This window comes from Protomyctophum bolini (assembly GCF_963924005.1).
Source record: "Protomyctophum bolini genome assembly, chromosome: 5".
Lineage (NCBI taxonomy): Eukaryota > Metazoa > Chordata > Actinopteri > Myctophiformes > Myctophidae > Protomyctophum > Protomyctophum bolini.
This window is the reverse complement of record NC_137866.1, coordinates 9,640,554-9,666,199: the sequence shown is the minus strand read 5'-3', so window position 1 is coordinate 9,666,199 and position 25,646 is coordinate 9,640,554. Positions and strand designations below refer to the sequence as shown.

The following is a 25,646-nucleotide window of genomic DNA, read 5'->3' as shown; positions in this document are numbered from 1 at the left end:
CATGAGTGAGTGGACCTGGACAGTAATGTTGTGTAGATAATGTATGAGATTATGTGCTGCATAGAAGCGACCGTTGCAGTGTTTTACGGACATTTAAATGTTGTACAGTAAATCAATTACAGACATGATTATTATTATGCCGCCATACCAACTTAGTGCATTATTTTCAAGGACCCTTTTCCTTTCAAAGTGACATCTTGTGTATAAAAACTGTAATCTTTAATTGGGATGGGATGACTGAAATGCTATATAGATTGAATAGAGAATTGCTATTAAAAAAAATATATATACCAACACTCGTCATTAGCTGTTCTTACGTGTTTTTTTGGTCAGTATTTACTGTAAATGTACAGACTACAGACCCATCTGATAAGGCCCGTCCTCACCCCACACACACACACACACACACACACACACAACTAAAATAAATAAAATGGAAAGGCTGGGTGCATGAATACAACAGGCAGGGATCGAAGCAACAATGGAGGACCATCCGCTCCGATATGGATTTCCAATGTGTCTTAAGGCACTGCCCAGGCAAGAAGAAAACATGAATCTATTGATTTTCTCCAATAATATTCCCCAAGTGCCCCAAAAATACACTATACATACAGTATGCTCAATTACAACGGTGATCAATCGCACAAAATGAGTACGTTGTTCAGTGTTTAACAGGCTTATAACTAATTAACCCACTAAGACCCACTGATGCCTTGAATGAATCTGTATACACTTGATTCAAAAGTGTTAAATTTTTTAATGAGCCAACACTAAAAATAAAAACCTAAATGGCACGAATGCTTCCCCGGTTTGAATGGCTTAAAAATAAAATATAAAATGGTGAGTCCCGTTACACACCGCAGGCAACAGGACATTTTATAAATGAACTGTAGGGAATCTCACGTAAAAGCCTTTCAACAGTGGAATATTTTGTATATCATGCTGTGCATGCCACGGCCCAGTCACATATAGCCTATAGCCTATATGGAACATTATTTGTCTAGTTAATGTCGTTTTCTGGACACAATGACCTGAGCATTTCATGGTAAATGTTCACTATATATATATATATATATATATTATACTTTTTTACATAACAGAGATATATTAGAATTTAATGTATACATCTACTACCTTATATGATAATAGTATATTAATCAACATCCATTTATGGATGACTATTCTTTAATATAACCTTTCCCAGTAAATTCAAAATGAAATGTAGTGATAATCTTTTAATTACTGATTTAGCCATTTCAGTAGTCATTTTGACTGATTATAGGAAGTGAATTTACTCCGATTATATATAATTGATGTATTGAAAACACCAAATCATGGTACTCCGTTTACTATACTCGTCCAAAAAATAAATCATATATATAAAATAGTAGAATTGTAAGTTTCATTTATCATTTTCTCAGCTGTTGGTTTCTATAGTTCTATACACTGCTTTTTTGATAAATTGCTGTAATTTTATATTTTAATCAAACTAGGAAAACGATCATACATTGCGATCTACTCTCAAAATGCTGATAGCATCTCCATGTAAAACAGATTGGATTTGGACAGCTATTTAACACTACTGTACATTTTGATTATTAGCAGTCTAGACGAGCAGGGAAGTGGCACACTGTCACAATAATGTGCAAGTGGGTAACCTGTTGAAGCTGTTCCAATTCTATAAAAACATATCCATCCAATCATCATTAATTCCAAGAGCCATCCATATTCATGATTCTACTTGTAATGGTCCCCAAATCCTGGAGAAAACAAAACATAATCTCCATGTAAAACTGAGAGGACGTTGAAATTTGCTACCTGGATCATTGGCGTAAAGGAGGAGGGAAGTGTTTAATTAAAGTTGCAAGTTAATGGCATTCTGGACTTAAAGGCTTTGGTGTATCTGTTGCTTTTGAGAGGAGGCGGCGGCGGGCTCTCGCTGTGCCGTGCCGCGCCTGCACTCATCTCCCTCGCCCTCTTTCCTGGCAGATTCCAGTTGGAAGTTAATTGGACGGGGAGATGGCTGAAGGCAGGCTGCACTGAGGCCCATTAGTGATTCCCTCGTCGAATGCAGAGCCACGAGGATCACAGACTCACAAATAGGCGGATTAAAATAATCAATAGACTTGACTTCCATCGAATACGAACACACACACACACACACACACACACAAAAACATATAAACGTGCGGCGCACGGACAGAGGGGCATTCGCAGAGTAATTAGTGGACAGCCTATTCAGCAGTAGACTGCGATACTGCCTCCTGAACCTTATCTCACACATGCATCAGCCGCACACACAGCCCCAGTGGCATCTAATGAGGGCAAATAGTTGTGGTTGCTTGTGAAGACATGTGAAGACAATGTAGAAAAGGTCAGAAAGCCACTGAACAGCATTCTCATGGTCACAGCCTAGCACCATCACCGAAATTGCAGCATGAAAATGTTATAATTACATTCTCTCAGTTCACATTCACTGCTACATTTACCCAACAGCATTTTAGTTTGTATAATTTACTTTTTCTACAACCCAACACACATAAAATATCTCTTCTCCAGATTGTTTATACTTATTTTCAAATGTATAGTACTACAGGACCAAGTGCAGTTACTGGAATTTTGCAATGGCATTGGGCACTTACTGAAGCCACACTGCCCTCTCCTGTCAATATGAGAGCTGTACAACTACATCCATTTGATTTTGATTGGACTTTACTTTCATTGTCCCCTTGGGGGAATTTGTCCTCTGCATTTAATCTATCCCAAAGAGCAGCCACCATGCAGCACTCTGGGTCCAACTCCAGTTGCAATGCCAGTACCACCTAACATGCATGTCTTTTGATGTGGTTAGAACCCGGAGCACACGGAGAAAGCGTAATGCAAACAAACATCGGTGTGCATGCCAATACCACACAGAAAGGCAACAGCGGCCAGGGTTCCAATCCAGGACCTTTGCTGGGAGTGTGAGGTAACGATCCTCATAACCTTTACGTCACCATACTGCCCATCCATGGCTTTTGACGTGCTTTGCATAGTCTTTGTTAAACCAAATATTTACATAAAACTATCTAGCCAAATTCAAATGGAGGTATAATTATGAACACATCTTTCTACATCTGTTAATAGGTCGGCTTGGTCAGGAGAACTAGATCAGTGATTAACAGAAATTTGGTGTGACCCTGGAACGCAAACGTACAAAATTACATTATGAATTAATCACGCTTACAAGGCTTACAACACACGTTGTGAGCTTGAGCGTGTAGATCTATTTTCTAAAGTTAATTTTTTAAAGAAATGCAGTGTAAAAAACGATACAAATGTATTGTGGCCCAAAAAGGTCACAACCCTCTGTTTGTACTAGAGTGTGTCATATGTGTGGACACAGAACAGTTGATTTTTTTCAAGTAAAACACAAACTGTGCCTCCATTTGGGCCAGTTCTCTCTCAAACCGTTTAGTCCTTCCGTGCAGAATGATCCACTCTTGTAACAAAAGCACCACCGTGACCACAACCACCAAAATAAAACTGCCAACTTGCCTAATTATTTAACCGCCTCCATTTGGAAACGCCTGTAGTTTCTTTCCTCTGTGCACTCAAGCAGTGGTTGGAGTGAAACGGAAATGTAGGATGCCTCCAGCGCCGTGGTCCTCAACACCCCAATCTCTCAGAACAAGAAAGATAAAATACAATAAGAAATAAAGTCTAGCAATATGCAGCTGAGGTTCAGAAAACTGTTTATTTGTATGCAGCAACAAACAAGGGATGAATCAAAAACCCAGGAACCTGATGGAAATGTTTTCACTTCTACCTCATGATTGTATGGCTTTTCAACATTATTGTTTTACTGCATAGCTCTGGCAGCAGTAGATGGACACATTCCCAGCCAAAGCAAGTCTTAGCCAATAATACTTTTAGGTGACAGACATCACTCTCCTCACCCAGGCGTTGACAACACGCAATTGATAAATTAAACGAAATCATCAAAAAAATACAAGTGCTGCATGTCGGAATGTTATTGCAGACTATACAAGCATGAAGGAAGGCTCCTAATTACATGCAAGTCGATCAGATTGTGTCAATGGGTCGGGGCATTGGTAGCTGGGGGGGGGGGTCATTTTGTGGTCTTAAAAGGGAATGTAAAGGCACTTCTTAAAATAAGAGACGTGAAGATATTACGGGGGGAAAGGCTCATGGCTAGACAGGGGTGGTGGTGGTGGGTGGGGGCAGCGAACGGCAACTGCAATAAGAGGGCATATATAACATGGTAAAAAAACAGAAGGGGGGGGGGGATGCTCTTGATCTTCACCCATTCATGACCATCCGAACCAGCTCTGTGAAGAGAGAGATAGAGTAATATTAGATTCATACACTTCTACTGCTTTGTGGGGAGCTGCTCCAATTACAGCATCTGGAGCTGAGCCACTCTCATTCAGCTTTGGTGTGTCTTGGCTGGGAGATGCTGTACTTGGGAGCTGATCTCCCATCATTCTATCCACTCATTATAGGGAGGAGGGTTGAAGAGAGGAGTTGATCATCTCTATCTCCTACTCAACCAAACCATATGGATTTGGCCAGGTCTAGGATCCAAAAAGAGTCTGTCAAGAGAAGCCATCCTCTGGTGTTTGCTTTCCTCTACTTGAGAAGCAGACAGAAGGAGAGACGATGGCAGGAGCTAAAGTCAGATCAGATAAGGCCCAGCTACAATCAGCTTCCATCGGGAGGGAGGGGGGAGGGAGAGAAAGAGAGAGAGAGAGAGAACAATTCACTGCAATTCTCTGGTTAGTCCAAGTAAGGAGTGACTGGCCCACTCTCCCAGTGCTGGTGGAAATACAAAAAAATAAAATACCCCACCTCCCAAAAAAAGAAAGTGCATAAACGTACTTGCCTACTATTCTAGTCACCAGGAGGTTAAAAGCGTGCTTTGGTGCTCCCATTCAGCTGCACTATAAGCTGAGAAACCACCACGCTTAGCCATGTCAAGTTAGTTTTAAATGCCATCAGAGGCTAGCTCTGAAGTCTGAAACCAGTCACTTCCAGCATGTCTACCATATGCCCGTACAAACCCAGACACATGCGGAGGGGGCCATAATGGCCAAGATAGAGGGCTGCAGGAGGACAACAGAAGGAGAAAACAGGAGGAGACTGCAAATGGGTCAAAGTCTAACACTAAAAGATGAAAAGGACCACCAGGCTTTCCCACTAGCAGCTACAGGTAAAATGTACCGATCGGACTAAGGACCATCCACACCCAGAATGATAACTACCGTATACAGATAAGCTATGCTTATTAACACATTTATACTTTGAATGTGACATTGGTAACAACGCCCTGTAAATTTGAACGGACTTTGACTGGCTGTCAGTGTTTCTATGGTTCACAAATGACTGAAAGCGATCCCAACGATATAGTTCACCACTGTCGCCGTTATAGTTGGTGTGGACTAGAACAATAACAAAATAAATATATATCGTTATCATTTTTGGTGTGGAACTGTGGATGGCCCTTTAAGCTGGCCGTGAACTATGTTTAATGGAGCTAACAAAGTAGGAAAGCCTGGAGAAATCATCTCCAGGTATACTGTATACTAACATCCGTACAGGCACCTCAGCCAGACATGATTTGGCGGACAAAGGCTGTGGAGAAAGAAGAGTTACATGGTATAAACAGACAGCTCATCAGTCGGTCATTCATTAAACATGAGTGTTATACGAGTGCACATATTATGTTGCATACACAGGACACCGTAATGTCGTGATGATAATGATAATTGACACCCTCTGTCTACTTCATCATAAAGCCTAGTTCAGATTAAAGTTTTGCAGTCTGAGCAGCCCCGTTGCAGGTCAACTGATGCCAGCCGATTGAGTCACAAGACATTCAACCTTTCGAATCACAAGCAACAAGTTGCACCGCATTTCTGATCACAAATACATTGCTCACAGGAATGTGCCACTGTAACGTTTATACAGATCAACACAGTGGCAACAACACAGTATGTTCAAGAACAGAATTCAATGTAATTACATAGAATTGAAATGTTGTGGCACCCTCTCTCTCATCACCCCTTCCTCTCTCTATCTAGGCAAATATACACACACACACACACATCGGTTATTACCGATTATTACAATTTTATATCACAGCCACCTGCCTGTGAGAGGAGGAAAAAAAGAGCACACGAATGAGACAAAGGGCAAGCGTAAACCCATTTCATATTGAAATGTTAAACAGTCTCCACTTGTTACGTTGAGATGGAACAGTGCAGTTATAATTTAGAATGTTGCAAACCACCATTTGGGGGAACTAGCCAGAAGTTGCAAATTTCAACATCGCGAAAAGTAACGGCTTTGTCGCAAATCTTTGGTCTGAACTAGGTTTAAGACTTTTCCATTGTTGCAACAACTTCTGAAGATATCTGTATTTCCAGTGGCTGTCATTTGCACGTCTTCTTACACAGAAAATTCATACCGCCAGCTATTCATTGCCCCAAGCAACCTCTCTTTGCAGTCTTGACAGTATTTGGAAATGCCGCACATGCAGTGTCATGCATAACCACACAGTTGTCAGACTTGGTTTGTGGTCAGATTGAGTGGTTTGCAAGTTTGTGACAGCCTCGTTACACACCATCAACTTAATTAGTAGCTCGCAAGCCCATCCAGTCCCTGTCTCTGTCTCTTTCCTTATCCCTCACCTTCATAATTGATACAGCCATTAGCATCTTCATGTCCCGCCAACAGCGTCTCCACTTCCTCCTCTGTCATCTTCTCCCCTGGGAACACGAACACACACACACACACACACACACACACACACACACACACACCGTTAATTCATATCAGGTGGATGATATCGGCATATCTTCACAATATGCCAACTTATTATTTCACATTTTCCTAAGCTAAGCTATGATAACCACAGCTACAAACATGCTAGATTCTAAATCTTCCCTACATTGCTGCTCGACTCCTTATACTTATACTATACCAAGAAAGGGGAGCATATCACTCCAGTTCTTAAATCCTTACACTGTGTGTCAAAGGACTGATTTCAAAATACTACTGCTGGTCTATAAAGCTTTAAATGGTTTAGGGCCGCAATACATTTCTGATCTTGTACGATATCATGAACCACCCAGACCTCTCAGGTCATCTGGGAAAAGTCTGCTTTCTGTCCTAGAACCACAAATAAACGTGGGGAAGCAGCATTTAGTTTTTATGCACCACATATCTGGAACAAACTCCCAGAAAACCTCAGGTCTCCTGCCACTCGTATTTCTTTTAAAACACAACTTTTTCTCTTTGCCGCTGCCTTTGATTGGGTCATTTCCCTTTTTTCTCTTTTCTTTCCTCTTACTGCACTGCAACTGTATCTATTAATTTTTACTTGTAATTTTATAATTGTGTTTCCTTCGGAGTAAAGCATGTTGAATTGGCTTGCTGTTGAAATGTGCTATACAGGTCAAATTGCCTTGCCTATGAAATCTAAAAATTGTCTAAAAAGAAAACCCAGAAATAACTGATATTAAAAAGGGTAATGAGAAAAAGTAAGCAAGCTACCTAGTGTGGTGAGAACGTGACGTAGCTCTGCTCCCATTACTGTGCCGTTGCCCTCCTTGTCAAAGACACGCAGTCCCTCCACGAAATCCTCAAAGGAGCCCTGGTCTTTATTTTTAGCGATGGCCTGGAGCATGGGCAGAAACTGCTCAAAGTCCAGCATCTTGTGGTTCAGCTCTGCCAATAGAATAGCACAATCAATTAAAAATGGGTCACAGTGTGCTGCTGACAGCATCCCGGGACTCAAGAGGACATAAATGGTCATCTTGCACTGAGGTTAACCACTCCAACCCCTAGCAATTTTGGGCATGTCATTATAGGCGAGAAAACACCTAAAGATTTCTGTGAATCTTCCTCTGAGCTTGTAGATCGGCGATTTTTTTAAATAATTTAGATAAGATTCTTTGTGTGTTTAATGCTTAATTTGTTAAAGAGAGAACAAGCCAAAGATGTTAACACATATCCGAGAGGACAAATTAGAAAAGGTAGTGTAAGTGATATTTTATGGTTAAACCAAATTGTTATTTGTGAAAATGTTACAAGTTACAGCCTTATATTCTTTTAGTAATCACGATAAATTGTTCAGTAACGGGGTTCCTCCTGTCTCTCCAGCTGTTTCACAGAAACTGAAATTTCAGGTGGGTTGCAAATTTCATCCAATCATCAGTACCCATTCATTAACTTTAATTCTATATCCTTCCAGATACAATGTTGTCTGCTCATCTCTTGGTGTCATCACTTGTTTATCCTGTACGAGTTCTCTCTCCAGATTTAATGAAATATTAACAAACAAATACAATTTACTGCATCTTTAAGCACAAGCCAATGATGCATGGAATAATGAGTCACAAAATCAGTCTTTTAAATTACTTCTCTAAACCCATTTTTACAGACAAACTTTTAATTAACCGATGCTGAAATTGTGTCCATTGCTTTATTTATTGCACTTTATGTCTTACGTTTTCAAAAAGGTGCTATATAAATAGTTTAGCATCGTTATGATCATTATTGTCCTCTGTGGCTTACCCTCGGACTTGGGGTTGCCCAGAACCTTGAGCACCTCAGCGTTGACAGGGTTCTGTCCCAGCGCTCGCATGACATCCCCACACTGGCTGTAGCTGATCTTTCCATCGCCTGTTCTGTCAAACAGTAGGAAGGCCTCCTTAAATTCTGAAGGAGACACACACAGTACAGTAGGTTAGGAGTTGATGTGAGCGAGAGTGGAGATGATGCCAATGGGGAGGGATGTATGAGACGGGGAGTGTTAATGTAACAACATGAGAACGTGGCATGTGGAAAACAAGAAGATGATAGCACAAGCAGTTAAAAAAACACACAAACCAAGATGAGGGATTAGACATTACATTTTGATGCCTCTATTTGTTGCCTCCATTATTAGTATAGTCAGTTGTCATTTAGATGCTTTGAACAACATGGACTGAGGAGCCAAGGAGGGCAGAATGTCAAGATTATCAGGTTCCCTTGGCCAGTCTGTCATGGATAATTAGAACCTATTGTCTGGGTTAAATGAGGAAAGGAGAGTAGATGGAGGACAATACCTGAATAGGACAATGAAGTAATGAAATAAAGATGGTTTAACCTTTAATAAGATAAACTGCCTCAACAAATCAAAATAAAGTTCAAAGCACATTCATATACTTAAAAGCTCTTCACAGAAGTGACATTAGCTTGATTAGATAGAATCGCATCAGCCTACTAAACCTAGTGCTGTAAGATTTGGGAGAAGACAATAATGGAATAATGGGATGGGATATGTCTAATTTTAAGTAATGCCACAATACTAAAAGTATATTTGGCAAGTCTTGCATTTCTATTTTATTTCTTCATGATGTTTCAGCAATCAGGCTGACTACTTGAGGATCACCAATGACAGTAGGACACACACGACACCTGAAGGAGGCCTGAGGGACGAATACATGAATGTTTGTGACACATTCTTTTTACTCTCAAATCCACTGTCATTGACCAGCACATCACTACAACCCTTGGCGTGCATTACTTTCCCATTATGTTCAATATCTCCTTGGGATTTAATATGACACATACACCCAACAAAAAAATATAAACAGATTATGCTTAAAACAGTATAAGCTGCAACCTTAATGTCATGCTACAACAACAAATGAAGCATCATACACAAAAAGTCTCAAACTCTTGAGGTAAATAGCTCAACAAGTGAACATCAGTCCAGCATGGGCAAAAAACAACAAAAAAGAAAGAATACAAAACAGTAACACATTCATCTAAGTAAATAATCTATCTGCTAGTGATCCTGAGGCTTTGAATCCATCCATCTCTGATCTGGTACTTTCTTTGTGCTCCCTCCAATTGCATCTAATATCTCATTACTCTGTTTGGCAGTGTGGCCTCGGTCCCAGGCTTACTGGTGGCAGTGTAGCAATCAAACAACTGACAAATGGGACTGATATTACACACCGACAGTGTGTATTCATCAATTAGCTCTACCAGATGGAGCTCAACAGATTGCTCTTAGAAAAATGCTCTGTGCCAAACATTTACAAAGCCCCATCTGACACCACTGCGATATCAATATTTTATGGTATTGTTGAATATTAAATGAGAACTGGAGTCTGGATTATTAAGAGGTCTTATCTGAGCCATCAAGATAATAATAACTTATTTTTGTTGGGGTAGAGCAACTGTGAGTATAATTTCAGTGTACTGCACTAATTAGAATTGATCAACGATGACTCAAATAATCTTTTTCAATGTTCTCAAACTTAATTCTAACATCAAGTACATACTTGTGTTCAAATTGTTGATTATGTAACAGCTCATTATAGACCTTCAGAAACTAGCTAGGCTTGTTTGTATTAACATGAAATGGGCTATTCCCCTAAACAGTTTGCACTGTTGTGGAGCTTTTCCTGTTCTCAGGAATGTCCCTCTTCCTTTCTGGCCCTGCACACACTTTTCCCAACACCATATTTGGTATTGGAGGAGTGGAGGAAAGATGGGAGGAAAGTAGGAGGAGAGTGAACTGGCTTGCCTGTTGCCTATTATGTCAGCGATGATTAAACAAACCAGACAAGACTATGAAAATCACCAGCCACTGTGCCAAGCACCAAAAAAGGGCAATGAGTCATGATTATGACCCTCTAAGACGATAACAAGCAAACCGTATGGTAAACTGACACAATGTGCATACATTCCAGAACGAACATAGGAAGGACATGGATGTAAACTGCGGCTAAAATAAGATCATCCTTAATATGCCACTGACCACACAACACCAGCATCGCAACACAGAGTCAAAGTTGGTATAAGCTCATACATAATACACATTGATTTACTTGAATAAAAGTACCCCATATGGTGACTATATGTAGGCTACCTACCATCACCCCAAACACCAACAGAGAACATGTTAACATTTAACACACTTGTTTATCCAAAAACCAACAACATGCACAACACAGACTCAAGAGCCTGACAGTTATGTGCTGCACGGCCGGGGGTCCCTTATCGCCAACTTACCATGTATCTGATCCAGGTTAAACTCAATCTGGAAAGAACAAGCAGTTGCAAGTGGGAAGAAGTGATGAAACAGTGGGAAAAGAAGGAAAACTTAACCACCACGACTACGGTCAAACAAGGATGACAGGCGGGCATACAGCAGATGATAGAAGAGAAAAGTTGCTGCAAAACATAACAAAAGGACGCATGCACCGCAACACAGAGAAGGAAAAAAGCAGGAATAATAACACTACAAAAAAAACTCACCAATGATTTGATCTTCCGAGAAGTCAGACTGTTCAAAGAGAAATTAAAGCTAATGAAAATGTCGATTTTGTTTGGCCAAGCTGGGCTATAATAGCTAACGTTGACATCCGTATTAAAACATTTTAAGCACATTTTTGCCAGTCTAGTTACAAGGCTCCGAGTCTAAATATGAATGATCTTATCTCGCAGATTTCTAGCTAACGTTATTCATAACTATACAACAAAACACAGTACAGTAATGGCAACAAAGTGCAATCGTTAGCCGGAGGTTCCCTACTACTGTAGTTACACTTCCGCTAGCAGAGACAGCGAAGCTAAAGTAACTCAAACATTTCTCTCCGTTCACATTAAAGCCATCTGGCTACAACACACTGCCCTCGGTAAACTAATACATCCAAAAATAAATAACGGGTAATAATTCGTTTGCTTAAGAATTATCAGGGGACAGCGAAACCCACCATGTTTGTGTGTGTGCTGCTGGTTGAGCTGAGGTGTGTCCGAGGCGTCAGCGACCTAAAGAATGTGTGACTGACTGAATGAGCTCTGAGCTGAGCAGGAAGGGCAGGGACTGTACTTGTACTACTGAGGAAAAGAGTAGCAGCCGCGTCATCATGGCTTTGTGTGTGTGTGTGTGTGTGTGTGTGTGTGTGTGTGTGTGTGTGTGTGTGTACCCAGTGCGCACTGCGCTTGGCGAGGCGGAGCAATGCAAGTACAGTCAAGTACACTGTACTGTGCTAGTGTAAACTATACACTGACTAGACCAGAGCTATGAGCCATGCAAGTAGGCTACACGACAACTTCTCTAACATATTTATGTCAAGGTCAGTCTTTTTGTCTGGAAGTCCGGGACAGGTATTCAAAATGTACAAAAGTCTTTATAAAAAATATAGGCTATATAGCCTATACGGGCCAAATGTAAAATGCAGCAGGTCCCAACCATTTCACAAGTTTTCAAATGTTTAAATGTATATATATATTTTTTTTGTCTTTTTAATATACCAGTAAGACGCCGACCTCAGAGCGACCTCTCCCCAAAGTGCGAGGTTGCGTGCATGCATCCGCCTAGGTGACAGCAGACTGCTAGGCGAGTGCTGGCACTTTGGCATGGGGGGTCAGATCAACATATGGAATGAATTCTGTACTGGCCATATGGAGCGTGTCCTGAGTGTACAGGGTTGTTGATGTAGTCAGATCAACATATGGATGTCAGAACAGGTCAGATCCAAGGGGGGGGGGGGGGAGGGCAGTGTCTTGAGTGTACAGCGTTTGACGAGGGCCCAGTTAGGGTTAATTTCCGGGCCTGATGAGAACTCTAGTGTGGCAGCGGGGGCAGTCTGGACTGTACAGGGTTTGATGAGGGCCCAGGTAGGGCCGGGCCTTAACTTTCGGGCCTGTTGAGAACTCTAGTTTTCGCCGGCTGCCGAGCGCGGCTGCACTAATAACTTTGGGGCAGGCCCGTCTAGAGTTTAAAATTAAATGGACAGGTATCAGTCAAAAGGGAGACATCGAATTGGAAGGGTGGATGGGGATGGATCAATGTAAGAACAGGTCTGTCAAAGGAAAAACTCAACAGAATGTATCCAAATGTGAATCCAGTCTGCGACAGATGTGGCCAGGCGCCGGCCACTCTAGCTCATATGTTCTGGCATATGTAGTGGAGAAGTGTAAAGTATCAAATAATGGAAATACTCAAGTAAAATAAAGTACTTCAAAACTGTACTGCAGTGTGCTATAGTATACAGTAGTATCTAGGCTTCTTGAGTAAATGCTTATGGGGTTTACTGCTTTTCATCAATGGTGATGGAAACCTGGCAATGTAAAGTGGGAATCCAGTGCTCCTTTAGGTTGAGATCATGGACAGTCACTGGTGCCACAAGTCTACTCTGGAGTGGGCTACTTTCCAGCAGGAGGTCTGTCCTCCTCAAGGTCCCCACGGCTAACGCACACACACACACACACACACACACACACACACACACACACACACACACACACACACACACACACACACACACACACACACACGCACACACGCACGCACGCACGCACGCACGCACGCACGCACGCACGCACGCACGCACGCACGCACGCACGCACGCAGGCAGGAAGGCAGGCAGGCAGGCAGGCAGGCAGGCAGGCAGGCAGGCAGGCAGGCAGGCAGGCAGGCAGGCAGGCAGGCAGAATGACAGAATGACAGAATGACAGAATGACAGCGCCACAACAGGCCATTATATGAACTTTCAGGAAGTCAGGATTTCCTACTGGCTTCAGACACTATTGGCTTCACTGCCCCCCTGGGTTAGAGTGGGTGACAATATTATCATACGAAAAGATGAAATTACCTACCTAGGTTCCATCCTGGAGGCAAATCTTTCCGATGATAAAATGGCCACCAACGTAATCAAAAAAGTCAACCAAAGAACAAGATTCCTATACAGGATCTCCTCACTTGTTAACAAAAAGGTAACAAGACAACTCACTGTTTTCCTCCCAGGGGTGGGAGAGGCTGGACAGCAGACGGCTGGACTTTGAATTTCTCTAACTATAAACTTTCATGACAGCAGACAGCCTAAGTACAAATATAATTTATGAAAAGCTACTACAGTGAAGTCTGTTCACAGAAGTTGTTGTAGGATATGTGGGGATTATCTGACGAGGTACCATTTGAGTGGGCAAAACCTTACATATACTAAATAATACTAAATTGTTTATAGGGTCAATATAAGTAAAATAATATAGCCTTTCCACAGGAGTATCTTTTTATATTTTTCCAAAAAGAATACAAACAGCCAATAGCATATTACAAAGTTATCCCCCTCAATGGTGAAAATTCCGGGAGGAAAAACGGTCAAGCACCGGGGTGAGTTGTCCAGTATTCAACAAAAACACCCTAACAGGAGGTTTCTTCGACCAATGATGCATGCTCCTCTTGGTACCACAGCACCTCAAAGGCCTTTAAAACAAGGCTTCAGACTTCCCAAAACAAACAGGCTACTACTTGGCCTCGGACTCACCGAACCCACCTCCCCACTGACATTTTGACAGGCTGGAATGGCTTAGGGTTGACGACAGAGTACAGCAATTAATGGGTCTGGTCCACAAGATTTGCTACACCACCAAGATACCCATGTAGGCATGTACCTGTCTTAATTACTTCCTTACTGTCAACAAAGCTCACACCCACAACACCAGAGTGAGTTCAACAAACCATGTGCAACCCAGATTTGGCACAAAAAAGGGACTAAATTCATTTCGCTACTATGCCACCAAAATGTGGAACGCCCACCTACTTACACTCAAGCTAAATGGGTCAGGCTATGACTACAACAAAGAAAACATAAAAAAGACATCAAATAGAAATAGCATAGAAAGCATGGTTATGGGAGCAAAGCTGAAACAACTTTAGATAAATGGTGTCAAGCCTAATGTGGGACACTCATAGAGAAGAATAATCTCTTCAGCTCAAACATCCCTATAATATTACATTTTCTAAATACATTTTAGGTGGACCCTTCTGGACCCTTCTGTACGCCTATACATTGGCTTACCTGTCTTAAAGGAGAATTCCGGACAGAAAACAGGGAGAGAGATTGGGGGCAGACACGCAGCAAAGGTCGTCGGGATTGGAACTCGAACCCATGACACACTGTCAGGCTGGATTACCAACCTAGGTGCCCGGACCATTAGGCCAGCCCAGGCCACCAGTGCTTTTCTTACGGCAAACTGATGTTATTACAGCCAACAACCAGTAGAGGTGAAAAAAGAAAACTCCATTCAGAACGCACCGATAGCTCAGAGCATGCATGCTTTGTCATAGGCTTGTTTGCCTTTTTACAGAAGCCCCTTTGAGACAAAACGCTGTGCATCGTATTTTGTCATAATGAAAGACAGCAGATGTGTAGGAAAAAAAATATTTTCAAGTGATCAAAATAAACAATTTTGCATATGACCCAGCTTGCACGGCCGGAGCTTGTTTGTTATTTATCTTGAATCAAAACAGGAGAGATTGGGGGGCAATAGGCTTGCTACAGTTGAACCAACCGATCATGAAAAAAAGTTTAATAAAACAATCAATTTCTGCATTGTTTTCTAGGATATTTTATAGTACAGTAGTGGGTTGACAGGTAATGGGGAGACAGATTGGGGGAAGACATGCAGCAAAGGTCGTCGGGACCAGGACTATCGATAAATAATCGATAGTTGCAGTTTGGCTGAAGTCCTCACTTAAGTTGACACACATGTTCCACTCTTCCAGTATCTTTTTATATCTTACCAATACGGCAAAAACAACATTTGATTCTGCTGTTTTTTTAGATCAACGATTTATTTTGTCTTTATTTTGGCCGTCTTGCAGTATAATAACAAGTTGCCTGCAGGGGGAGAAAGAGTAGCTATTTAATTAAATCTCCCTTCTAATTAAAGGAACCTCCAGTAATAGCATCGAGGCAAACAGCCCATTCCTCCCTAAGGAGGCCACAGACAAGACAAGCAGGCTTGATCTCGTTAATGCCCTATTTCTGTTTTTAATCTGATTCTTACTCATAAGAGTAAATCTACCATTTTGGCCTAATTATGTTAAGATTCAATGAATTCTAGCTTCTTGCAAATGATCAAAAAGATATTCTATTAGTAGACAATCATGATTTTATATGCACTAAACTGATTGTTGCATTGATATTTTAGTGCATGTCACTGACTGCATTGCGATGTACCAGCTATGCTACATTTCAGCATGCAGTTTTGTTAATGTTGACAAATTTACAGGCATGAACTTATAGGCCTCTAGTCACTCATGCCCCACATTAGCTTTGTCAACAACAGTACTGGATACTGACTACATGACTACTGTAATGTAATGTACATTGCAGTAGTTGCTTCACTCACCTCCATTGTGCTGGGGTCAAATGGGGAGTCCGAGGGGCGCAGCATCCTGGGCTTCTGCTCCGGGGGTGGTCTTGGAGGTGGAGCGGTCGTAGGGATGCATGGGAATGGGGGCCCGAGTCTCGGTTGGTCCCCTGGTGGTGATGATGGCGACTTCTTAACGGAGGGCTCTCGTTTAGGGGCCATTCCGACGTCCAGAAAGCCAGCCCAAACCTGCTTCTTTTCCCTGCACCAGCTGCTAGCGGTGTGGTGGTTGAGAAGAGAGAAGAGGAGGAGGCACCGACGGAGCTACGAAAGAAGAAAGTATGTCAGATGTGTATTCCCTGGGGGGGTTAGAGAGAGAGAGAGAGAGAGAGAGAGAGAGAGAGAGAGAGAGAGAGAATGCGGGTGATGATGTCTGGAGGACTGGCAGGTGGACGAGCCAGAGGTGGATCTATGGAAGAGTGAGTGAAGCTATAGGATGAGACGAGGATGGGGCGGGTTGTGTATACAGAGAATCAAGCTCAGCGGTTTGACTTTAACTGCATGCTTTTATTTGGGTCAGAAAGGTGGGAGGGAGTTGGTGAGTGTGGAAGCGTGCAGACTGCAGAGTGATTAGCGCCCACCTCAATAGTACACAGAAAAGGAAGCGTGAGTGATTTGATACATCTCAATCCACAAAACACTGGCCTGGCTGCCATCAGTCTCCGATGCCAGCAGTTATATTATGAAAAATATGAACACATATTGTTTGCCTCCTTTATATTCAGTCAGCTAATAATAGTTGTTCTATTTTGTTGCTCTGTTCCCCGGATATTCTCTGTCGTTCCGGCTTTCTGTAGAGCTGCTGAAACACTGAAGATGAGGCTATACAGTCTTTGGTAGAGTAGGAGGGGAACACACCAATCATAGATGTCCAAATTTAGAATATGTTTCACTCTGTGGAGGTTGAAGTTCACAACTTCACATATGCATGACTCATGTTGACGAATCTCTTACTGTATGTGCATCAGGCTGCACTTTATGCATATAGCCTACATTCTATAACCATGTAAAAAGCAAGGCGGTGGACAAATTGATGATTTATTTGTGGAGCAAATGAGGAAAAGATTGGCATTATGTGATTCAGATTCAGAATCATTTTTGTTGTTCAAGATCCAAGATTCTTATTGTTGTGTCCCATTATACACATATACAGAGTAAAATAAAGCAATAAGCCTCTAGAGCTTGCAGTTTACATAATGGCTGAGAGGGTTTTTATAATTTTAAAATGGCTGAGAGGGTCAGAGGTACTCGGCTAGCGCCTCATTACGCCCCTCAGCCATTATAAAATAGAGGTAGCCTAAACTGAGACCTCGCTTGGCTTATTGCTTTTCTAAAATGGTTACAAGAAATTGAATATGTTTTGTTGGACGCTTTAACAGAGGGCCATAGTCTGAGTTTAAGTTCCTAACAAAGGACCGTCCCACCACGCCCATCATGTAGTAGGCTATGCTCTCCCAAAGGTACATACGTCCTTGGAGAAACCTTCTGGACGCCCTATAGTAGCCTGTAATGATAGTTTGTTGGAACCCTATATCCATCTATTTGGACAGATGTCTGCGCCATGTTGTACAACTCCATTCTTATTTAAAGCGCAAATAACATGCATTTTAATATCATATTATCCATGTCCCTCAAACTTATTTCTAATGGTTTGAGCCTCAATCACCACTCTGATATAACCAGTCCTTCTGTCCAGTCCAGTCTTTCTGGACTTTGAAAGCAGTTTTAGCTGCAGTTCATCAAAACATTTAGAGACGTCGAATATACACAACTATATAGTCAAAACAGGAAATCATCATAAAAGGAGTTAAAAAGGGAAAAGAAACATATACAGTGAGGGGGAAAAGGGGTGGGTGGGGGGGGGGGCCCAATTTCAACTCAAGAGTCAACTCAGAGTCTTTGGTATACTTATTGTAGCTGCCCTCGAATTGTGAAATAATCAGATGTGGATGGTCTCAACGGGTGTAATTTATTCGTCTTCAGGTACAGAGGAAGATCACTGGTACACCGTGAAAACTATAAAATTGAATAAATAAATACTTTTAGAATCATACATTTCATAGTTTCACTCACCACAATAATCATAGTTTCGCTCACAATAAAGCAGTGCATTAGATTCATCACTTCAGTATACGATAAACAATAAAAATGTTCATTTAAAGGTCAATTATAAATAATGCAGTGATACAATAACTAAGCACCATAACCAAGATACCAGAGACCAAACGAAATACCACAACAAAATACAATAGACCATAAATTAAATCATGAACTCAAATGAAACAAACAAACACTGCTGTACCTCGCTCCGCTTATCGAGGGTGCTAAGGGCTGGAAGGCCACCTTGAGCTTCACACAGGAAGCACAGCAAACAGGCACTGTGTCACCAAACAATCAGTACTGTGATCTGTGGGTACACGGTCCACATATTGTATACTGAAGCTACAAACATTTCAATAATGTCGAGTCAACTGGGCAAACATGAAGTTGCAAACATATCATACCATGTGGCTCTGCTGCTAGAAACACTGCATCTCTCCCTGTCACTCTGGCTGAGTGTGGTGAGTGGTTCTGATGTGCTAACAGGCTTCAGCTAGATATGTGGTAACAGGAAGTGTCAAAATAAAGGTAAACCAGAATGAGCAAGGTAAATAACAAATTAACATCAAACTAAAGAAAACATTGGAGTTAAACCCAAGTGGCACGGGCACTTACACTTATAATAAACAATATAATATACTTCTAATAAACTTATAATAAACAAGTAAATACAAGATAATATAGCAGTGGGGTCCTTGGAGAGATGTTATGGAAGTATTAGTTCTTAGAACATTCCATCCCGATATAAAACATCATTCCATTTTTACATTAATTTGTCAATGCATGACAATTAGAAATTCAGTAATTCGCCAATTTCGCCACTAGATGTCAATATTGCACAACCACGTCACATGATATGGCCATCGCTGAAGTCAGTAGCTAAATGGGATTCATTGGTTGATTATTATAATTAAGAAAATGTGATGTTGATAGGCCATATCGTATCGAGTATATAGTAACAGCCACGCCTCTTTTTCATACGTTTTGACAAACCTTGGACGGTCTAATTAATCAACAAAAATGCTTAGTCTAGAAGACTAGAAGTCAGTGAAACATTATAGCCGGGCCTACCGAAATCTCCAGCCCTTCAAAATAGCATAGGAGCCCCTATTAGCCTACATCGGTAAGAAAAAAAAAAAATGTATAGGCCTATAGCTTAGCCCTATAATGTTTCATGGTGATTGGTGACCATGCTGCTCAACCTCCTGACGTAAGCATATTAATTCATCACATATAGGATAATGTATCAGCCAGGATATTTAATTAAACCTGATTAACACGTATAAGCCTAAATGTCAAATAATGCAAATTCGCCAATTGTAATGGCGAATTTGGGGTAGGTCAATCGGGATAACGACTGTTTGTTAAGACCCTCCTCAGCCGCCTGCCCCCTTCACTTCAACCTGCATTATAAGCGTATATAATCTTGCTTAGCACCGCACTGACCGCTCACCGCTAAGGTCACTCCTGAGATTTACAACTCTGGGCGTTACTTTGCCCGTTCGTCCTCCAATAATCGATGCTCACCGACCCCCAATGGATTTTAGACACAATCCATCGCGGCTCAATGGGCCTTGAAATCACCGTTTATGTGGCTCTGGCCTCAGAACAATAGCGACATAAGACCCTTACTGCAAGACCAACGGCAAGGGCTGGCGCATTAATTAAAGTTTAAACAATATGAAAATGAAGAAAAACTATGTCGTAACAAAAATCGTATTCGTTTTATAAACCTTGGAAATTTTATTCTTGTAAACTTTTTAATCATCATTAGCTCTATTTCGTTTTTGAAGATCAAGATGTTGATCATGTTTTCTGCTCTGCGAGTAGGCTATGTAAACCCTATTCAGTGCAGTCTGGTCTCGTGATGTCTCACGCGGGGCCATGCAGCTGATTGTTGATGAGTCTGCTGTCTGCCGAGCAGACAGCATCATGTCAAGCACTAAGAAGATTAGACAGCAGTGCCTCACGTTTTTCTTATAATGTGTGAAAATAATCCACCGCTTTGGGCTAATCATAAAAGGAATAGACTTTAGGCCTGTGTGTTTCCAAAGCTTGATCACCATAGGAAATCCAAACATGGTCCTCCTCCTGAGTCCTGCATTGGTCCATATAGTTAGGTAACCCCATTTGATTGTTCACTGCCTGCATAGTCCTAAACATGTCTAGGCCTAAATTAATTTTCAGAATTATTGGCCACTTAATTGGAAAAAATTATCTTGATTTTTTTTTCTTTCTTTCATTTCACATGAGCTGTTGTGAGAACAAATTGAATTATTCCACGTTAAAGGAAATGTTTCAACAGATCCTCTGAGGTGCCCCCACTGACTAATGAAATTATGGCAGTTCTCCCACCTAATGCCATTCAAAGTCCCGTCCCGTCCCCCTGTCCCCCCCGCTACGGCAAATCTCCAAACCACCTGATTTATTTTTAATGATATTACACCCCTCAGTCGGCTGTGTCATGGTAATAAACGTGGCTGCTCCAGCTGCCTCTAGATCACATTAGCCAGGCTTAATATTGACAGTGTTGGGCCCACTAAACAATGAGGCTATGGGGATAGAGAGCTTAGTGGCTGCCTAGCCAATGGGCATATATACTGCAGGAGGTAGCGGAGAAGCCGGCCAGGATGCTCCTGTTCCCTATGCCCTGGAGGACTGGCACCATCATTAGGCAGCTTTTCCTATAGTCCTGGTCCCGGAGCCTTAACCCACATCTCCCATGCAGCCCGGACCCCACCCTGGCTCCAGACATCAAAACCATACTGACGAGGGAGCATGAAACTAGTGGCAACTTGATTCCCTGCCATTCTTCATGCAAGCTGCAAAGGTCTATATAGCCTGGGTAAACCCCTCCCCCCTCGCCAGGCTAGCAACGGTCTACCTGGGTGACAACAACTCTGCAGCTGCACCTTAATTGCGGTGCATCATGGGTTTCCAGTCATTCAAAGACAGAAAGACACAAAGATTAGTCTTCAAGCTTACTTATACTCTGTAATATGACGCCGAATGACGGTGTTGCTAGCTGGCATACCGTACTTCTTTTCGACAAGTGACACCACAATGTTGATGGTGTATAATTAATATATTAAGCTTAAGGATCGTCATCTGATGAAAAATCAATGACTGGGTTGGTTGATTGATTGATTGATTGATTGATTGATTGATTGATTGATTGATTGAAAATTGTATTAACAGTTGCAGAATGGGTACAGTTAAGGAAAGTACAGGTCAATACAAAATCTGCTAAGCGGATAAAACCAGAAAAAGCACTAAGACTTGTTTACACAAGGGTCCTCCATTTTCAATTCATCAGACATTTAAAGATACAAATTAAATATACACTTCTATGCAATCCTTTTCACACATCTACAGTATTTACAACATCTAATTATATACCAGTAGGTTATAGCTGAATGATTTGATCATGTTTGTACACTTTTAATCATTCATGACTGTACAATAAAACCCAATATAATGCAAATCTATGGCAATCTAATTTCATTAGAAAGTTGCTTTTTCCGTTGGACTAATGGTTGCTGGCTTGGCTTCTTGCTGAATTTGCATAATGGCCACATTGGAAATCAGACTGGGTCACTTGTGGGACACTTGCACCTGATCACAGAGACACTGGCTGTCTGCCAATCACACCTACGCAATTAATTCTTCCAATTTAAGAAACAACACCAGTACAGGCTATTAGTTCTTGTATTTGTCAGGTTTTGGGTGTCAGGTAGATATCCCTGTGCGCTGAGGTCCTATCCTCCATCTCAAATTGTTGTTTGTAGGAGTGGAGAGGATTGTATATGGGGGCCCACAGATTACAATCCTTGATTAGTGGTTGGGTGTAATCCTTTCAGCCCTTCTCTCTCCCGCTCTCTCCAAAATACCCCAGGGATATGCCCGTCTCCCTGCGGACCGCCAACATGGCAGATGGAACCTCCTCCCCCCCTTCTGCCCCTTCTAACTGCACACCCCAAAACACTGTTGATGCCCTGGGATGGAGGTTGTAAAGTATCCTGAATGTGAAACCACAGGCACCTTTGTTTAATGGATCTCTCCCCACTTAGTGAGAATAGCCCCCGGGCCCAATTCCCATTCTGAAGCTACATTTCTGTCCAATTGGAATGTTTTCCAAATCCATTAGCCCAAAGGAAGGGGAATAAGCTGCAAACAAGCTGTGCTCATATTTCTTGGCTTTAATCATAACAGAGCTTATCAAAACTTACTTTGTGATACCATTAACGAGACAATTTGATATTCACTCCAAGTATTCATACCAAATCTGTTCACAAAAAGTTTTGAAATGCTGGCTTGGAGTCAAACTATTCACTCATGCATAAGTGTATGTGAATCTCCAGCTATCATGTGTCTTGTGTGTTGAGGCACAGCCAGATAGATTATGTCCAGTGGGCTGCAGGTGGCGCAGTGTGGAAAATAGCAATTTTACGCTTTCAATTATCTAGTAGTCTCTGTGTATAATATGGCTTTGATTTACACACAGACAGACATAGGTCTTCATTCTCATTTCCCCCATCACTGTCTGGAAGAAGGATTCTCTGTGGCTTCTCTGGTTTCTGCTAAATTAAAGGTCTAACTTTATAATGATCTTTCTAGCCAATGGCATGGTCTATAATATTGTTCAGAGAATGGCTTTATTGATTCTATAGCAAACACACTAGAATCGTTGTAGAGTAGACAGTTTGTATAGATAAATTAAAATGAGGTTAATAGTCTATCTCTGTGCACACTGATGCTCCCCTGTGTACATGGAGTCAGAGGGGTTGTCAGCCTCTCCCTCAGGAAAGTCTGCTTTGTAACCATATTCAGGCTCAGTGAGCAGCAAATGGAGAGAGTTGTGCCCTGGGATTTCTTAACTCACACAGTGGCTGTAAACCGTGCATGCACTGCACGGCACAGGCAGACAAATTAGCATGCTGTCAAGAACAAATATCATACTTGTGCAAGATAAATTGTTGCCAGACTTTAGGTAGGCTACAACTGGAGAAACAAAAATCAAGGAACTCTTTTTTTTGAGGGGCGCTAGCTAACCCCTCCGACCTATAGCCTATACAAATTGGCTTTTTGTGACAACACAAACATTAAATGCCATTGACAATGACAGGAGAATTTACGTCATATGTAGACGAGCAAATCGGCTATTTTGTCCTAACACAAACATTAAATGCCATTGACAATGAATGGAGAATTTACATGTGTGGACGAGCAAATCGGCATTTCTAAACAGTGAAACTGTTTTCATTCAGCTCGGAATGCTATAAGCTGAAAATTGTGCACACAATTGTGCACACAATTGTTGCACAAAAATGCAACATTTAGCTATTTCTTGAGGTATTGTCAAATGGTTAGGTGAACGTTTAAAATGCACGGATAACGCTATGAAGAGAAACTTTTAATTTTAGAAATTGGATCATATGTAGATTAGAACAATCCTCGGCCTCCTGTCCCTCAACACACATACATGCACACACACACTTAGGCACGCTCAAACATGTGCACACGCTGTGACGCGCGCGCGCACGCACGCACGCGCACACACACACACACACACACACACACACACACACACACACACACACCCTTACACTCATCCAAGCTCCCTCCATCCTTTATGAATAGTACAAGGGGCTCAGCTTTCAGCAGCGGCCCAGGGAGCATGTGTGCAGAGCTTTAATTCCTATTGTATTCGTGCAGTCTTGGTGTGTGTGTGTGTGTGTGTGTGTGTGTGTGTGTGTGCGTGCATGCGTGTGCGAGGCGAGGCGAGTGTGTGAGTCTGTTTTAGCGAGGGAAAGGGACAGGGAGATGGAGGTGGAGAAAAAGACAGGCACAAGGACCCATCTGTCAGCACAGTGTACGAATCCCCCCAATTCCTCCCTGAATCCCTGGGGACAAGAGTGAGAGACAACTCACTTGTGGCAGTGGTTTTGTAAGGGGTGGGGTGGGGGGGCAGTAGTAATAATAACAGCACTTAAAAAGCTAATGAGAGATTCCAGACTGGTTCTCATTCTGGAGAAATGTTTGAATAAATACTCATTGTGATCAGCCTGTGTGGGGTCTTTGAATTGAGTGTGATATTTAAATCCGAGACCATTTTTCTCGTCATTACATGTATATGTACAGTGGTCATTGAAACTACTTAAACCCTGCTGTACGTTAAATAGCAGCTCTACTTGTAAACTCTGAACGCATCACATTGTGAGGTTGTACTGTAGATCTGCTATTTTCCCCTGAATTCTCTCCTCCTTAAATCTTCACTTATTTTAGCCAAAGGGTTTCCTATTTTTCTGAATGTTCGCCTATTATGACATGCCAAGATTGGGGTTGGGTTCATGAGGTTAAATACAGCCAACGTTACCAAGATCAAGACCATGCCACTGGTAAAGCATTTCATTTTCGGTGGCAAATTATTTTTGACCCGATGAAGAATTCCATGTAGTGATTACACCAATAATAGCCAGATATGGTGATGTGAGGCTATGCATTCTACATCAGTTTTGTATTTCTTCATTTGTTGTTCCTTTTGTTTATTTGAGCCAATGTTTATACTGTAGCTGCTGAGCACCCAAGTTCAGGCAAGGGAAACTCACCTCAAGTTGAGTTCTGATCAGGTGCATTCACTGTGTGTGACCTCTTCCACAAGGCTGGCTACCTCTATATGATACAGTTAAAGTGGGAGTAGGGCACAATTCCCCTCAGCTACAGTCAGTCAGTCAGTCATTTGGGATCCAACAGGGATTGAGAGCCCCAATTCCCTATTGCAGGCTGCAGGTGTGGTGAAGGCCATGGCTCAGGCTCATGGGAAAGAGAGAGGTTGTGTGGGCATCAGGACAGTCAGGGATGCATGTACCATGGGGAGCTTTCGGGAAGCAGACACTTTGCATTGCTGTTGCTACTATGCACGCATGCAAAGTAGGCTATACGGTCCACATGGGGGGGGGGGGGGGGGGGGGGGGGGGAGACCCTTCCTCGCTTCATCCGCAACGCATTCACGCACACTGAGCTGATATAAGGAGAGTGTGTCCGTCCGTTATAGCAAGCTGGGATAATATGCTGTTTCAGCACGAGACATCAACTTAGGCAGGCGAGTGACGCGTGAGCATCCAAGCAACAGATTGCAACCCCCCCCCCCCCCCCCTACCCCTGACTGCACCCCCCCCCCCCCCCCCATGCTTCCTATATATCTAGCCATCTGTTCAGGTTTGTTCAATAAGTGGTTGGATAAGTGCCTATTTTGTGCAATATTGCTGATTAGCCATGTGACCATATAACTCAAGCCAAAACATGTAAAATATAGTTAACAT

The 25,646-nt window shown here is 42.1% G+C and overlaps 1 protein-coding gene across 4 annotated transcripts; it reads right to left on the bottom strand.

The window, feature by feature from the left end:
- Window positions 1-3,717: 3,717 nt before the first annotated feature.
- On the bottom strand, window positions 3,718-16,386 carry LOC308316277 (myosin light polypeptide 6; the record flags this gene model as incomplete). Of its 4 annotated transcripts, XM_080764788.1 has the most annotated exons (7): window positions 3,718-4,331; window positions 5,591-5,634; window positions 6,693-6,770; window positions 7,558-7,731; window positions 8,581-8,724; window positions 11,320-11,347; window positions 11,778-11,911. In XM_080764788.1, 6 exons carry the CDS (start codon window positions 11,778-11,780, stop codon window positions 5,606-5,608), a joined length of 456 nt encoding a protein of 151 aa, XP_080620914.1. In that variant the 3' UTR covers window positions 3,718-4,331; window positions 5,591-5,605. The 4 variants fall into 4 exon arrangements, with proteins under 4 accessions (XP_080620914.1, XP_080620911.1, XP_080620912.1 ...); XM_080764785.1 differs by lacking the exons at window positions 5,591-5,634; window positions 11,778-11,911 and adding an exon at window positions 16,204-16,386; XM_080764786.1 differs by lacking the exons at window positions 5,591-5,634; window positions 11,320-11,347; window positions 11,778-11,911 and adding exons at window positions 11,074-11,101; window positions 16,204-16,386.
- Window positions 16,387-25,646: the final 9,260 nt, after the last annotated feature.